Below are 14269 nucleotides of genomic sequence, written 5' to 3'. Positions count from 1 at the left end.
TCAGGGCCCTGGAGCTGCTCCCGATGGACAAGGAGGGAGGAGAAGGGGATGGGGAGCAGGGGGCACCCTCACAGCTCCAATGGGGAGCAGGACCGAGCCCGGAGATCCCTTAGGAAGCGCCTGCCCCGCATCCTCCCTCACCCACTGACCGGGGCTCCTTTTCCGCTGCCTTTATTCACGTGCAGAGCTTTGGTTTTCCACGTTTTCCCTTTTCCAGACCGGGCTGTAGGGAGCGGGTTTGCAGGCGGGGAGGATGAGGATGGAGTTTGGGATATCCCGATCCCATGCCAGGCGCTGAGGATGAAGCGATCCGGGCGCTGCCGTCGCTGGGGTCTCTTGGGGGGGTTCCAATGCAGCCATGGGATTTCATTGGAATTCCTGGTGTTTGGAATCAATGGATAACATCCTGCCTCTGAGGGGATGGCGGCAGAGGCGCCTCTGCCCCCTCCATCCACTGATCCCCAATGCGCGTCCGTGTCCCCTCAAGCCACCCAGAGGGACTCCGTGCCCCCCTCATTCCCAGATCCCTGCTTCCCAAATCCCTGATCCCGGCTTGGCTGCCGGGAAGGGTTTAAGGAAAACTGCTCTGGGCCCCAGGGACTCCTTCCCCTCCCAGACCGCAGGGTGCAGCAGAGGATGCTGCCTGCCCTCCTGTCCCGTATTCCATGGGCCCTTCCCAGCCCTGTTCCTAAGGGTTTACCCCCAATTCCCATAGGCTTAGCTCCACTTTCCAGGGGTTTAGCCCCCCATTTCCAGGCCTTTAGCCCCAATTCCCAGGGGTTTGGCCCCAGTTCCAAATGGTTTCGCCCTAATTCCCAGGGGTACAGTCCCCCTTCCCAAGGGTTCAACCCCAATTCCCAAGGATTCATCCCCACTTCCTAAGGGTTTAACTCCTATTCCCAAGTATTTAGCCCCAATTCCCAAAGGTTTAACCCCCATTCCCAAGGGTTTAACCCCCATTCCCAAGGGTTCAACCCCCATTCCCAGGGATTTAGCCACAATTCCCCCCTTGAGCAGCCTGGGGGGGGGGGGGGGGGTGCCTCTCATGGCAATTCCCGTTCCATGGCTCCCTCCCCAGAACAGCCCCAGCTCCCTGCTGTGCCATTGGCTTCACTTGGCCAAGCTGGGGCTGCCGAACCCCCATCCGCTCCCCCCGCTCCGAATCCCGGGATTTCCGCCTCCAGCTCCCTGCGGAGGTTTGGGATGCGGAACTGAGCCCGTTTCGGGGGGGGGGGGGGGGGGGGGGCAGTGTGCCCCCCCTCTGCTCCTGATCCTGTGCCCTTGGCAATGGGAATGGGGTTCTGTGGGGTAGAGTTTGGGGCATCTCCGTAGCACAGGGGGGTTGTTTAATGCACAAGCTGGAGCTGGGAGCAGGGGATGGGATGGGGTTGGGGCTGGAAGGAGGATACAGGAGGGGGTTGGGACTGGGAGAGGGATATAGGGTGGGGTTGGGGCTGGGAATGGGATATGGGATGGGTTTGGGGCTCGGTGCAGGACATGGGGTAGGTTTAGGCTGGAAGCAGGATATGGGATGGGTTTGGGACTGGGAGAGGGATATAAGGTGGGTTTGGGGTTGGGAATGGGATATGGGATGGGTTTGGGGCTGGGAGTGAGATATGGGATGGGTTTGGGGCCTGGTGCAGGATATGGGGTAGATTTGGGGCTGGAAGTGGGATATGGGATGTGTTTGGGGCCAGGAATGGGATATGGGATGTGTTTGGGGCCGGGAATGGGATACGGGATGTGTTTGGGGCTGGGAATGGGATATGGTATGGTTTGGGAATGGGATATGGTATTGTTTGGGGCTGGGAGTGAGATATGGGATGGGTTTGGGGCTGGAAGTGGGATACGGGATGTGTTTGGGGCCGGGAATGGGGTACGGGATGTGTTTGGGGCTGGAGCTCTGTCCCCAGCAGGTCAGGGGTTCCGCGCAGGCTGTTCCAGGTGGGCACCAAGCCAGGGGCGAGTTAAACCAGGCTGGGGAGGTGACAAGGGACCCGCTGGGGTCACATCCTGCGGGAGGAGGCTGCTAAAACCAGCAGGGCATCCACATGAAGGAGCCGAGGGCAGCGCCGGTGGCGGCCCCCGCCAGCAGCCCCAGGGCCATCTGGTCCCCAGAGACCCGGTAGGGATCCTCGCGCACGATGACGTGGGTCACCCCCGGAGCTGCAAGGCAAAAGAAAGGGGGGGGGAATGGGGGGGTGCCGAGGGGACGTCACCCCCATGGACCCACCCCCCCGGTGTCACTGGGGTGGGAGGCCCCGTTCTGAGCCACCCCCAAATGGAGCCTCAATGGGAGGCTCTGGTGGGATGGGGACGGGGGGCACCCACCTCCATGCTGGGGGCCGTAGTGGCCGGAGCTGATGTAGGCGGCCTGGTGCGAGTCGAGGGGCACCGTCTGGTAGTAATCATCGTCATAGGGGTCATAGACATGAACCTGGAGCGGGGATGGAGGGCGGGGGTGAGCATTGGGGGGGGGCTTTGCCCCTGTCACTGCCTCAGTTTCCCCTCTCTGTGTGTGGTGGGGGCCTGAAATGGGGCCCTGGAGCATCTGAAATGGCTCAGGCGCAGGCACCTGAATCACTTGCGTGTGCTCCTGGTACCTTAACCCTGCCTCCATCAGCTTAACCCTGCCCCTGGTACCTTAACCTTGCCCCTGGTACCTTAACCCTGCCCCTGGTACCTTAACCTTGCCCCTGGTACCTTAACCCTGCCCCTGGTACCTTAACCTTGCTCCTGGTACCTTAACCCTGCCCCTGGCACCTTAACCCTGCCCCTGGCACTTTAAACCCTGTCCCCATCCCCTTTGCTGTGTCCCCCAGCACCTGGTGTCCCCATGAGCCTGTGCCCCCATTCCCTTCTCTGCTCCCATTCCCTGTAGCTCTGCCCCATCCTCCTACCTGTCCCCTGTCACCTCGGCTGTGTCCCCTCAGCACTGTGTGTCCCCCCATACCCCTCTGGACCTGCTGTCCCGGTAACTTTGCCCCCATTCCCCTTAATCCCACCCCTGTCCCCTTGAGTCGTGTCCCGTTTGCCCCCTTGACCCTGCCCCATCACCCCTGAGCGCCGCACAGGGTCACCCTCAGCTCAGCGCTGGCATCTTCAGGACACCAAGGTCACCAGCGCTGCCGCCCACTTTCCTGGCTGGCTCAGCGGGATTCCCTGAGGATGCCCGGCAGGCACAGGGGCTCGGGGAGGGGATGTTGGGATTGGCTGGGACCTTCTCCCGCATCCTGCCCGGAGCCCAGGCTGGGATGGGGGCTGCTGCTGTGCGGGACGGAGCCTCACCGGGGTGGATTTAGCCTCCAGCACGGCCATCTTCCAGGCACTGTGAATGGAACAGAGGGGCCTGGGTTAGAATGAGAGAACACAGCGGGGTTTGGGTTGCACAGGACCTCAGAGCTCATCCAGTGCCAGGAGCTCCTCATCTCCAACCTGAACTTCCCCTGTTTCAGTCTGAACCCATCACCCCTTGTCCTGTCACTGCAGTCCCTGATGAAGAGTCCCTCCCCAGCATCCTTGTAGCCCCCTTCAGACACTGGGAGCTGCTCTGAGGTCTCCCCACTACCCAGCACCATGGGGATGGGCACAGGGCTAAACGCTGTCCCTGGAACATGGGCAGGGGGGAATTCGACACCAATTTGAGGGGGAAAGTGGGAAATGGATGATTTTCCATTCAACTGGGATTAAGCTCAGCTTGGCCACAGCTGAACATCTCCCTCTATGTTCAGCTGAAGGTTTCCTGCCTTTTATTTCCTGTATTTTAATATATAAATTTAAATCTATTTTTATAAAAAAAAATCTTGATTTGTATAGAAATGAATAGAAATGAAGCTCGATAGACAGGAATGGAAGGGGAACAGTGCTAAAAGTGGCTCTTTCCCCCTCCTGGGCACAGCCTGCAGCCCATGAGGACATCACATTCACACTGTTGATCCCCAAATGCCAATGAAAACCCCTCCCAGTGATCCTCAGCCCGGCCAAGAGGAAAACCCACCCTGCAGGAGACCAGCGGCTTCACAATAACCAGTCTGGCTCTAAGTTATTCAGTGGGAAACCCAACAGCCCCCAGTCTGTGCCCATTGTCCTGTAAGTGAATGTGGATGTGCCACAGAACAGGGGCTCGTGTGGATTCAGGGCTGGGGTGGGAGCGGGATGGGGCTCTTTCCACGCTTGGATTTAAAGGATGAAAGATTGGGTATGAGCCGGCTTCAGTGAGCGCTTGAGCCCAGAACCCCCCCGTGTGCTGGGCTGCACCCCCAGAGCGTGAGCAGCAGCTCAGGGAGGGGATCCTGCCCCTCTGCTGTGCTCTGGGGAGACCCCCCCTGCAGCCCTGATCCAGCTCTGGGGCAGCAGCACAAGAGGGACGTGGAGCTGCTGGAGCGAGGCCAGAGGAGGCCACGGAGCTGCTGCGAGGGCTGGAGCAGCTCTGCTCTGGAGCCAGGCTGAGAGAGCTGGGCTGGGGCAGCCTGGACAAGAGAAGGCTCCTGAAGGGGAGACCTGAGAGCAGCTCCAGTGCCTAAAGGGGCTGCAGGAAAGCTGGAGAGGGGCTTGGGACAAGGGCCTGTAGGGCCAGGCCAAGGGGAATGGCTTGAACCTGCCCGAGGGGAGACTGAGCTGAGCTCTTAGGCAGAAGCTCTTCCCTGTGAGGGTGCTGAGGCGCTGGCCCAGGGTGCCCAGAGAAGCTGTGGCTGCCCCATCCCTGGCAGTGCTCAAGGCCAGGTTGGACACAGGCGCTTGGAGCAAGCTGCTCCAGTGGAAGGGGTCCCTGGAACTGGATGAGCTTTAAGCTCCCTTCAACCCAAACCAGGCTGTGACTCTGACTCCGATGACAAAGCCACTGCGGCGGTTTCAGTGCTTACACAGCATCGTCCTCGCTCTCCGCACACAGCGTGGTCTTGGAGCCGTCCCGCAGCACAACCATCAAGAGGCAGTCGCGGCTCTTCCCCTCGGGCGGCTGCACGTCTGGAAAGGGAAGGGGCAGGATCCAGCCTCAGTGATAGGGAGGTACCCAGGTCCCTCCCCATGCACCTCTCGGGAGAGGCCGGGCTCCAAATCACCGCTGGGAGCAGCTCCCACCCTGTGTGCTGCCAAAGGATGGAACCATTCTGGACCACCAGGACACCATGCTTGTAACTCGGGTTTAATTCGGGCTCCAGCTCCACTTGCAAGGCAATGTCAGAGCGATTGTGATCCGAGTTGGGATCTCAAAGGTTAAAAGCCAACAGGAGCTCAGAGCTGACAAGCAGAAACCTCCACCCCCACAGCAGAAAGCAAGTGGAAATGCAGATAATGGCCCCAGATGGGAGGCCAGGAGGCTGAGCTGCGCTGCCTTTGAGCGTGCCCGATTGCAGCAAGCACCCAAATTAGGTAGAACTATGAGGTTTGTTTGTTTCCCCCCATTCCCAAAGTTGTGTGGGACCCTCTGGAGAGTGGGACCCTTTGGGTTTGTGCTCCCAGTGCTGCATCCCAGAGCTGCCACTGCCACTCACAGCCCAAGAAAGGCGCTTTGTGCGCAGGCCGTGGGCTGCTGAGGCTGAGCTGAGCTGCTGCTTTGTTCTGCTTGTTTGTGCTAGACAGCGATGGGAGGGCTGTGGGATGGTGCTTAGAACAGGCACAAACCAGGAGCAGAGGTTCCCCTTCCTTCCTTCCCTCCTTCCTTCCTTCTTCTTCTTCATTAGGCAGAAGCTCTTCCCTGTGAGGGTGCTGAGGCGCTGGCACAGGGTGCCCAGAGAAGCTGTGGCTGCCCCATCCCTGGCAGTGCTCAAGGCCAGGTTGGACACAGGGGCTTGGAGCAAGCTGCTCCAGTGGAAGGGGTCCCTGCCTGTGGCAGGGGTTGGAGCTGGATGGGCTTTAAGCTCCCTTCCAACCCAAACCATTCCATGATTCCCCATGGAAAAGCAACAGAAGATGCAATGTGCATCTTTCTGGTGCTGGCTGGGAGCTAGAAAGGGGCGAATTAGGCAGCCTGGATTGCTTGGACGTGTGCAAGTACAAGCAGAGCATCGTTTAAAAGGTTACAGCTCCATGGAGACCCCTGCACGGGGCGGGTCTGGGGACACAGGACTGTGGACATGGGTCTCTGCTCACCTCTGCACTCGCGGCCGGTCCTCACGTCCCGGCAGCTGTACTTGATGTGGATCCGTCCGTCCATGTCGCGCTGCGTCTCGTCATGGTAGTACACCAAGCTGCCGTCCAGGTACAGCACGAACCAGTTTCTCTTCCAGCGGCGCAGGATGGAGCCTGGAGGGATGGGGAAGAGGGAAAAGACCCCACTGAGGCCCAGCACCCAACACCATCCCCTTAATTTGCGGCCGGATCCCACTGCCCCATCCAAGAGCCGCTGCATCCCGCAGGCCACCCGTCCCTGGCACGAGGAGCTGGGGCAGCGTGACCAGGTGGCTTTAAATGAGATGGGGCTGCCAGGAAGAGCCATCAGGATGTCCTGGTGCTGCCCCGCTGTGTGCGGGAGCAGATCCAGCCCCGGCCATGGAGCCGCGCGTCTGTGTTCATGGCAGACGGCCCCGCTCCGCGCTTACATAAACCCACGGGCGGCTGAGCCATGATTCCCTCGCTGCTGTGGATTAAGCACCCGGGATGGGGGGTGTTGTCCCCCCCACCCCATCCATGCTTCCTCCTGGCATTCCATAGCCCAAACCTCTCCAGGTGTTATTTGGGGGGCTCCCAACACGGGATGCTCAAGGGTTGTACTTACTCTGCCGCCAAAGCCAACCGCTCTTCACCAGCGCCATGGCTGCGGGAGGGATTTCCGGACCTGCTGCTCTAGGAGAAATAATGGAGTTAGAACAGCAGCTCCCGGCTCAGCTCCGGCTCCTTTCCCAGCTTTCCCCTCCCCACAGCCCCATGGAGTGAAGCGGGATGGGGATTCACCCTTGTTGCTCCTGGGTTTTGGGGGGGATGAGCCGGGCGCGTGGGTTAATCGGGGTTAGAGAGAGATGTGGGATTTCATCCTGTGGGAGATGTGCAGGGGGAGGAGGAACTCCAGCACCTTTCTCTCTGTCATTAATCTCATTGGGATTTAGGGATTATCATCCCGTGGAGGTAAAAGGGGGAAATCCAGGCCACGTATAAAACAGGCAGCAACTCCCCACGGCCCCAGTAACTTTCCATGGCAAACCACAGCCCTGCTGGTGCAATATTGCCATGAAGTCCCCTGCTCCCCAAGCAGAGCCAGCACCCCAGGGTGCTGTTCCCCGGACATGGCACCCATCAACCAGGGACCCCAGCGCCCTGGTGGTGGGACCTTGGCATCCCACGATGGATCCAGCACTGCCTGGCTGGGTCCCCTCCTGGCCTGGGGGCACAACAAGGCTCAGACATCCCCCCCCAGGTGCCTCTGTACCTGTGTTACCCAGCACCCAGCTCCTTGGAGACACACGTTCCCCTGGAGTCCTCAGCTCTGGTGCCTGTGTCTCATACGCTCCTGGTACCCCTGTCGTCCCCAGATTATGGCCTCTGGGTACCCCATCCCCTGGCACCATCACCCTCCTGTCCTCACACCCCCAGGTACCCCATCCCTTGGTATCCCCATCCCTCGGTATCCCCATCCCTCAGCACCCACACCCCCCGGCACCTGCATCCCCCTGTATTTGCAGGTCCGGTACTCACATTTAGTGCCCTCATCCCACATCCCCTTATCCCACATCCCCTTGTCCCACACCCCTGGTACCCCCCTGCCTTGTACCCACGTTTTGGGCCACCCCCTTTCTGCATCCCTCTGGTACTCAACTCCCTCAGTGCCGGCACCCCCCGGTACCCTCACTCCCCAAGTACCCCCATCCCGGTACCCCCATCCCCTTCCCCGCCGTCCCCGGTGCTCGCACCCCCCTATTCTCACCCGGGACCCCCCCCCCAGCCCCGGATGCTCACCGGGAGGAGGCGGCGCGGCGGGTCCCGCTGCGGGCAGCGCTGCGCTCCGCTCCCGCTGCCCGGCGCTGCCCGCCCGCACGGCGCGCCGGGAGCTGTAGTCCGGTACCGGCAGGGGCGGGCAGGGGCGGGCAGGGGCGGTGGAAGCATCCTCAGGTACCGGCCAGCGGCAAACGGCGCTTTCCAGCCATTCATACCCAAAAAGCAGACGCCCGGGGTACGCGCGGCCCGGCTGGTGGTGGCCGGGCTTGATCCAGACGTGACCCGCTGAGGATGCAGCCCCTTCGAGCCCCACTTTCTCCCCTGAGCCCCGCTTTTCCTCTGGAGATGGAGCGCGGCTGGGAGAAGCCAAGTGATGAAGCGGGACTGTGGGGGCTGCAATTAAGCCACACGGTGGAGGCAGAAGCTTTGGGAGAGCTCAGCCCAAACGGGAGCCCCAGAGCCATGCCCAGGGAGGTGAGGGGGTGCCATGGGGTTTCCTGCTTCACAGAGCAGAGGGACCAGGGACATGAGATGCTTGGAGGATACAGGATCAGGTTGGACACAGGGGCTTGGAACAAGATGCTAAAGTGGAAGGGGTCCCTGCCTGTGGCAGGGGTTGGGACTGGAGGAGCTTTAAGGTCCCTTCCAACACAAACCAGTCTCTGATTCTATGACCCTCGGCTGGTGCTGGGAGTGGTTCTGAGGAGCTGTTTCATATCCCAATGGGCTCTTGCTGGATCGAGCACCAGGAGCATATCACTGGCAGGAGTATGAATAAGGCACAACCCCAATTTTAACCAGGTAAATGCTCACCTGACTTAAGTTTCTGAGTGGAGTGAGTTTTCCTTTGGGATAAAATCAAGCTCTGACCTGGCTCCCGCTGGAGTTAAAAGCAAAACTGTCTCTAGATCTGGATATAGATGGGCTCACGTCACAAGTGCTCAAAGGACACAGGGCTGGAAAAGTGGCCGGAGCTGTGGCTGTACATGATGGGAACCCTTCACCCTGACAGAGACGGGTAAACCTGTTGGGAGAGAAAGCACAGGGAAGTCAGGAGTGGAGGAGAGCCTGGGACACATCCCTGTGTCTGCTGCCAGCCCTCAGGCAGCTCTGGAAGTCACCACCTGGGAGGAAAACACGAGTGAATTATCCAGGGACATCAAGAGCCAAGAACCACCCAACCCCTCATATCCACTGCTCTTCCACAAAATGAAGAAGTGTGAGCAGCAGATGAAGGAGGTGATCCTGCCCCTCTGCTCTGCTGAGACCCCACTTGCAGCACTGTGTGCAGTTCTGGTGTCCTCAACATCAGAAGGACATGGAGCTGTTGGAGCAAGTCCAGAGGAGGCCACGAGGATGAGCAGGGGCTGGAGCAGCTCCTGTATGGAGCCAGGCTGAGAACACTGGGGCTGTTGAGCCTGGAGAAGAGAAGCTGCGTGGAGACCTCAGAGCAGCTTCCAGTGTCTGAAGGGGGCTGCAAGGATGCTGGGGAGGGGCTCTTCATCAGGGACTGCAGTGACAGGACAAGGGGTAACGGGTTCAGACTGAAACAGGGGAGATTTAGGTTGGAGATAAGGCAGAAGCTCTTCCCTGTGAGGGTGCTGAGGCGCTGGCCCAGGGTGCCCAGAGAAGCTGTGGCTGCCCCATCCCTGGCAGTGCTCAAGGCCAGGTTGGACACGGGCTTGGAGCAAGCTGCTCCAGTGGAAGGGGTCCCTGCCCGTGGCAGGGGTTGGGGCTGGATGAGTTTTAAGGTCCCTTCATCCCAAACCATTCCATGATTTTATGATTCAATGAAAATAAGGGCCAGCAAGGCACAGCTATCTATTTCATACCTCTGCATACACAGATGTGGGGGCATGCACAGGGAACTGTGCAGCATTGTGCTTGGGCAGGGACATGTTCCCATTGAGACAAACCCGAGGTGGGAACCCAGAGCCTCTCCCAAAGCTGTTTTTGCTGCCCAGGGAAGGAAACAGCACATTTCCTATAGCTCCACATGAGCACCGGAACCAGTCAGGTCTGAGACAACCTTGGGAGCTGGTGCTGGCTGGTGTTACACTGCTTAAAATACACATCAGGTTATTTATAGTCGAGGCAGAGCTGATAATAAAGATGTTTATTAAGCATATGGCAGCACTTAATACAGCAAAACCTCATCTACTGCAGCAGGCTCTTAATGTAGAGTGTCTTCCCTCCCCTTCCTCCAGCACCAGCTTTGCAGTGGCCAACAGCAGAAGGAATATGATGCAGCCCAGGACCCCCCCGTGTGCTGGGCTGCACCTCCAGAGCGTGAGCAGCAGCTCAGGGAGGGGATCCTGCCCCTCTGCTGTGCTCTGGGGAGACCCCCCCTGCAGCCCTGATCCAGCTCTGGGGCAGCAGCACAAGAGGGACGTGGAACTGCTGGAGCAAGGCCAGAGGAGGCCATGGAGCTGCTGCGAGGGCTGGAGCAGCTCTGCTCTGGAGCCAGGCTGAGAGAGCTGGGCTGGGGCAGCCTGGACAAGAGAAGGCTCCTGAAGGGGAGACCTGAGAGCAGCTCCAGTGCCTAAAGGGGCTGCAGGAAAGCTGGAGAGGGGCTTGGGACAAGGGCCTGTAGGGCCAGGCCAAGGGGAATGGCTTGAACCTGCCCGAGGGGAGACTGAGCTGAGCTCTTAGGCAGAAGCTCTTCCCTGTGAGGGTGCTGAGGCGCTGGCACAGGGTGCCCAGAGAAGCTGTGGCTGCCCCATCCCTGGCAATGCTCAAGGCCAGGTTGGACACAGGGGCTTGGAGCAAGCTGCTTCAGTGGAAGGGGTCCCTGCCCGTGGCAGGGGTTGGGGCTGGGTGAGCTTTAAGGTCCCTTTAACACAAACCATTCGGGGATTCTACAGTCTGTGAATTAAATTCCCCCAGCTGCACACAGATTGATTACACAGGAGTTAAGCTGCAAGTACCCATCAGTCAGGGCACACTCACACAGCCCTGTGCATCCCTCCACACTGGTTATCAAGCTACAAAACTTCCTAAACATTTCAAAGACACACATTTGGCAGTCAGGGGCAGGGCACAGAGTCTGTTCTGCAATGAGGTAATATTAAAGTTCCCTTAGGAAGGGATTTGGGCTGAAATTTGGGTTACTCACTGGTATTGGGCCTCCCCTCTGCAGGTAGATGCATGCCATAGTTTGGCACAAACTGTTCTTGAAGCTTTTCTGCCACGTTGTCGTGAGCTCTGCCACAGGACCTGCATAATTTGTCTCCTTGGCAGCAAAAGGACACACTGCTGAGGGAAAGAAAGACATGTTCTATTTCAAATAGCAGTACATTTTCATGGGGTGGAAAACCTACAGCTCTGCACTAATGGGTTCTGCTTGGCTGCAGCCCTCGGTCGCTTGCAGAGAAGACATTGAGCTTAGGACAAGGAGGAGAGGAGGGAAACAGCAGCGACAACAATGAAAGAGCAAAAATCAACCCACCAGGGAACAAACATTGAGGCAGCCACGTGCTTGTGAGGGACAGGGTGGAATGGAGGTGCTGGGCATTGCAAACCAAAGCAGTAAAGCATCGCAGCATCACTCTGCTTTCCTCTGGAGGAGACAATGGTGCCGGGGTGGGATCTGGGCCTTGCTTTATTTATTTTGTGTAAACTGGGTTTTCTGGGCAGTTAGATGGGATAAATGTAGGGCTCACCGGGGGGAAATGGTAAGCTGCAGACTTAGGAGGTTATTTCCAGCTAGCAAAGCTGTGCAAGTGGGAGAAGGCAGAGGATGTGACATGGGAACAGGCTCAGCTCCTCACCTGGGGGAGCCAAATCATGGATTTCCCAGTGTTTTCTTAGAACTATGGAATCCCAGCCCAGTTTGGGGTGAAGCGACCTTAAAGCTCATCCAGTTCCAACCCCTGCCACGGGCAGGGACCCCTTCCACTGGAGCACCTTGCTCCAAGCTCCTGTGTCCAACCTGGCCTTGAGCACTGCCAGGGATGGGGCAGCCACAGCTTCTCTGGGCAGCTCCCACAGCAACTGGGTGCTGCTCAGCAAGAGATGGAGTTGAAACTTCCACCTTGGTTTTCTTCCACCTGGGCTCTGTCCTTGTCTCACCCGGGCAGTTGGTACAGGAAGGAGCTGTCACCGAGCAGTGGCTCCGTGCGTGGTGGAGAACTCCCCCTGTTGTAGCCAAAGCTTTGGGTTTTGTGTAGGAAACCAAGGATTTTGGAAAGTCTTTGCACGTCTCACATGATGCAGGAAACCAGCATCCCCTGGCGGGTCTCCCCTGTGTCCATTTGCTGTGGAGGCAGATGGGTGAAGCCCTGGGGGTTCAGATAGAATCATAGAACAGTTTGGGTTGGAAAGGACCTCAAGATCATCCAGTTCCAACCCCCTGCCATGGGCAGGGACACCTCACACTAAACCATGGCACCCAAGGCTCTGTCCAACCTGGCCTTGAACACTGCCAGGGATGGAGCACTCACAACTTCCCTGGGCAACCCATTCCAGTGCCTCAGCACCCTCACAGTAAAGAACTTCTTCCTTAGATCCAATCTAAACTTCCCCTGTTTCAGTCTGAACCCATCACCCCTTGTCCTATCACTGCAGTCCCTGATGAAGAGTCCCTCCCCAGCATCCTTGTAGCCCCCTTCACACACTGGAAGCTGCTCTGAGGTCTCCACGCAGCTTCTCTGCTCCAGGCTCAACAGCCCCAGTGTTCTCAGCCTGGCTCCATACAGGAGCTGCTCCAGCCCCTGCTCATCCTCGTGGCCTCCTCTGGACTTACTGCAACAGTTCCATGTCCTTTTCATGTTGAGAACACCAACACAATGCTTGAACCTGAGGTGAGCTGCAGGTGAGGACACGCCATCAATGGCTCTTTCTCTTACTAACACACGTTTGCTGTTGGGACAGCTTGGTACCTGGATTGCAGGGGTGATAAACCACCAATATAGCCTGTTAGAGACCCCAAATCGTGCTGGAGGCTTCCCTTACTGTACAACACTGGCCATCATAGAATGGTTTGGGTTGGAAAGGACCTGAAGATCAGCCAGTTCCAACCCCCTGCCATGGGCAGGGCTGTGGTGTATTTGACATGGTTTTCACAACAACTTCTTCCTATCAGTATGTTAAGCAGTGAGAAATGAAGTGAGCAGCTCGGGTACAGCCCTTGCTACCCCTGGGACCCTCCTGTCCCAACTCCCTCATTCCCCGGGGGGGGGTTCCCATTGCTTGGGAAACAAGCGTGAACCTTGACAAAAAGCAAACGGCTTCGAAGAGTGAGGAGGGGACATGGGATAGAATCAATCAGGTTGGAAAAGCTCTTTCAGCTCATCCAGTCCAACCTTTATCCCAGCATTGCCAAGGCCACCCCTGCCCCATGGCACTGAGGCCTCGTCTCCACGGGCTGTGAACCCTTGCAGGGCCGGTGCCTGCAGCCCTGCCCTGGGCAGCCTGTTCCAATGCCTGAGCACCCTCTGGGGCAGGAATTGTTCCTCAGCTCCATCTAAACCTGCCCTGGGGCAGCTTGAGGCCGCTTCCTCTTGTCCCATCCCTTGTTCCTTGGGAGCAGAGCCCAGCCCCTCCTGGCTCCATCCTCCTGGCAGGCACTTGTAGGGAGCCATCAGGTCCCCCCTGAGCCTTCTCTTCTCCATCTGAACCCCCCAGGTCCCTCAGCCGTTCCCCATCACACTTGGGCTCCAGGCCCTGCCCCAGCTCCATTCCCTTCTCTGGCCCCGCTCCAGCCCCTCAATGTCTCTCTCGCAGTGAGGGGCCCAGAGCCGAGCAGGGGCTCCGAGCCGCTGTGCCCGGCGGGGTCAGGCCCTGGGTGAATCCCACTCAGTTCTTCCTCGCAGACACCGGCACGTCCCAGGAACGCTCACTTCTCGCCCCACACCGGGGCCCTGAGCTGTGGGACTCAGCCTGCACCCACCTTGGAGCCGTGCGCACCCACGGGTGCTGCTCACCCCTCCGAAAAGCTCCGTTCGGATTTATCGCGCCTGTGACAAAAGTTCCCGCATTAAAACGTAAACCACTCGTTTGTGCTCCCGGAGAACGGACCTTCCCCCCCCCCCCAACCCCGGCCTATGGGGGCCAGCAGCCGCTGCCCACTGAGGGGGTTGTTCCCCTCGTTGGACGAGGGCTTTTGGCAGGGAAATGGGGGTTGTTTTGGGGGGCCAGGGCCGGTTTGGGGCACGGGGGGAGGGCCGGGGCCTGGCCGCGCTGTGAGGAGGAGGCCGGGCTGGAGAGGGGCAAGGCCAGGCCCCGAGGCCGCGCATCCCGCCGCGGGCACGGCTGCTGCCGGAGCTCACCGGGCGGCCCCAGGGCAATGTCCGGGAGCCGGGGCCGGGCCACGGGAACCGCCGGAGCCGCGCTTGGCTCATCCCGGTAGGGATCGCGGCCGCGGCCTCCGCGTTCCCCTCAGCCCGCGCGGACTACAACT

General features: G+C 59.1%; 1 protein-coding gene across 7 annotated transcripts; it reads right to left on the bottom strand.

Moving 5' to 3' along the window:
• Nucleotides 1–1327: 1327 nt before the first annotated feature.
• On the bottom strand, nucleotides 1328–14268 carry PLEKHB1 (pleckstrin homology domain containing B1). 7 transcript variants are annotated; one of them, XM_065678930.1, is made up of 9 exons: nucleotides 14139–14268; nucleotides 13760–13826; nucleotides 7891–8893; nucleotides 6716–6778; nucleotides 6091–6243; nucleotides 4863–4965; nucleotides 3289–3328; nucleotides 2332–2437; nucleotides 1328–2166 (listed from the first exon to the last, which is right to left on the bottom strand). In XM_065678930.1, exons 4-9 carry the CDS (start codon nucleotides 6750–6752, stop codon nucleotides 2030–2032), a joined length of 576 nt encoding a protein of 191 aa, XP_065535002.1. In that variant the 5' UTR covers nucleotides 6753–6778; nucleotides 7891–8893; nucleotides 13760–13826; nucleotides 14139–14268; the 3' UTR covers nucleotides 1328–2029. The 7 variants fall into 7 exon arrangements, with proteins under 7 accessions (XP_065535002.1, XP_065535001.1, XP_065534999.1 ...); XM_065678929.1 differs by lacking the exons at nucleotides 13760–13826; nucleotides 14139–14268 and adding an exon at nucleotides 10985–11740 and having other exon boundaries at nucleotides 7891–8262; nucleotides 8683–8893; XM_065678927.1 differs by lacking the exons at nucleotides 13760–13826; nucleotides 14139–14268 and adding exons at nucleotides 10985–11124; nucleotides 11318–11740.
• Nucleotide 14269: the final 1 nt, after the last annotated feature.

This window comes from Lathamus discolor, chromosome 4 (assembly GCF_037157495.1).
Source record: "Lathamus discolor isolate bLatDis1 chromosome 4, bLatDis1.hap1, whole genome shotgun sequence".
NCBI lineage: Eukaryota > Metazoa > Chordata > Aves > Psittaciformes > Psittacidae > Lathamus > Lathamus discolor.
The sequence above is the reverse complement of the archived record's forward strand: the minus strand, read 5'-3'. Positions and strand labels throughout refer to the sequence as shown.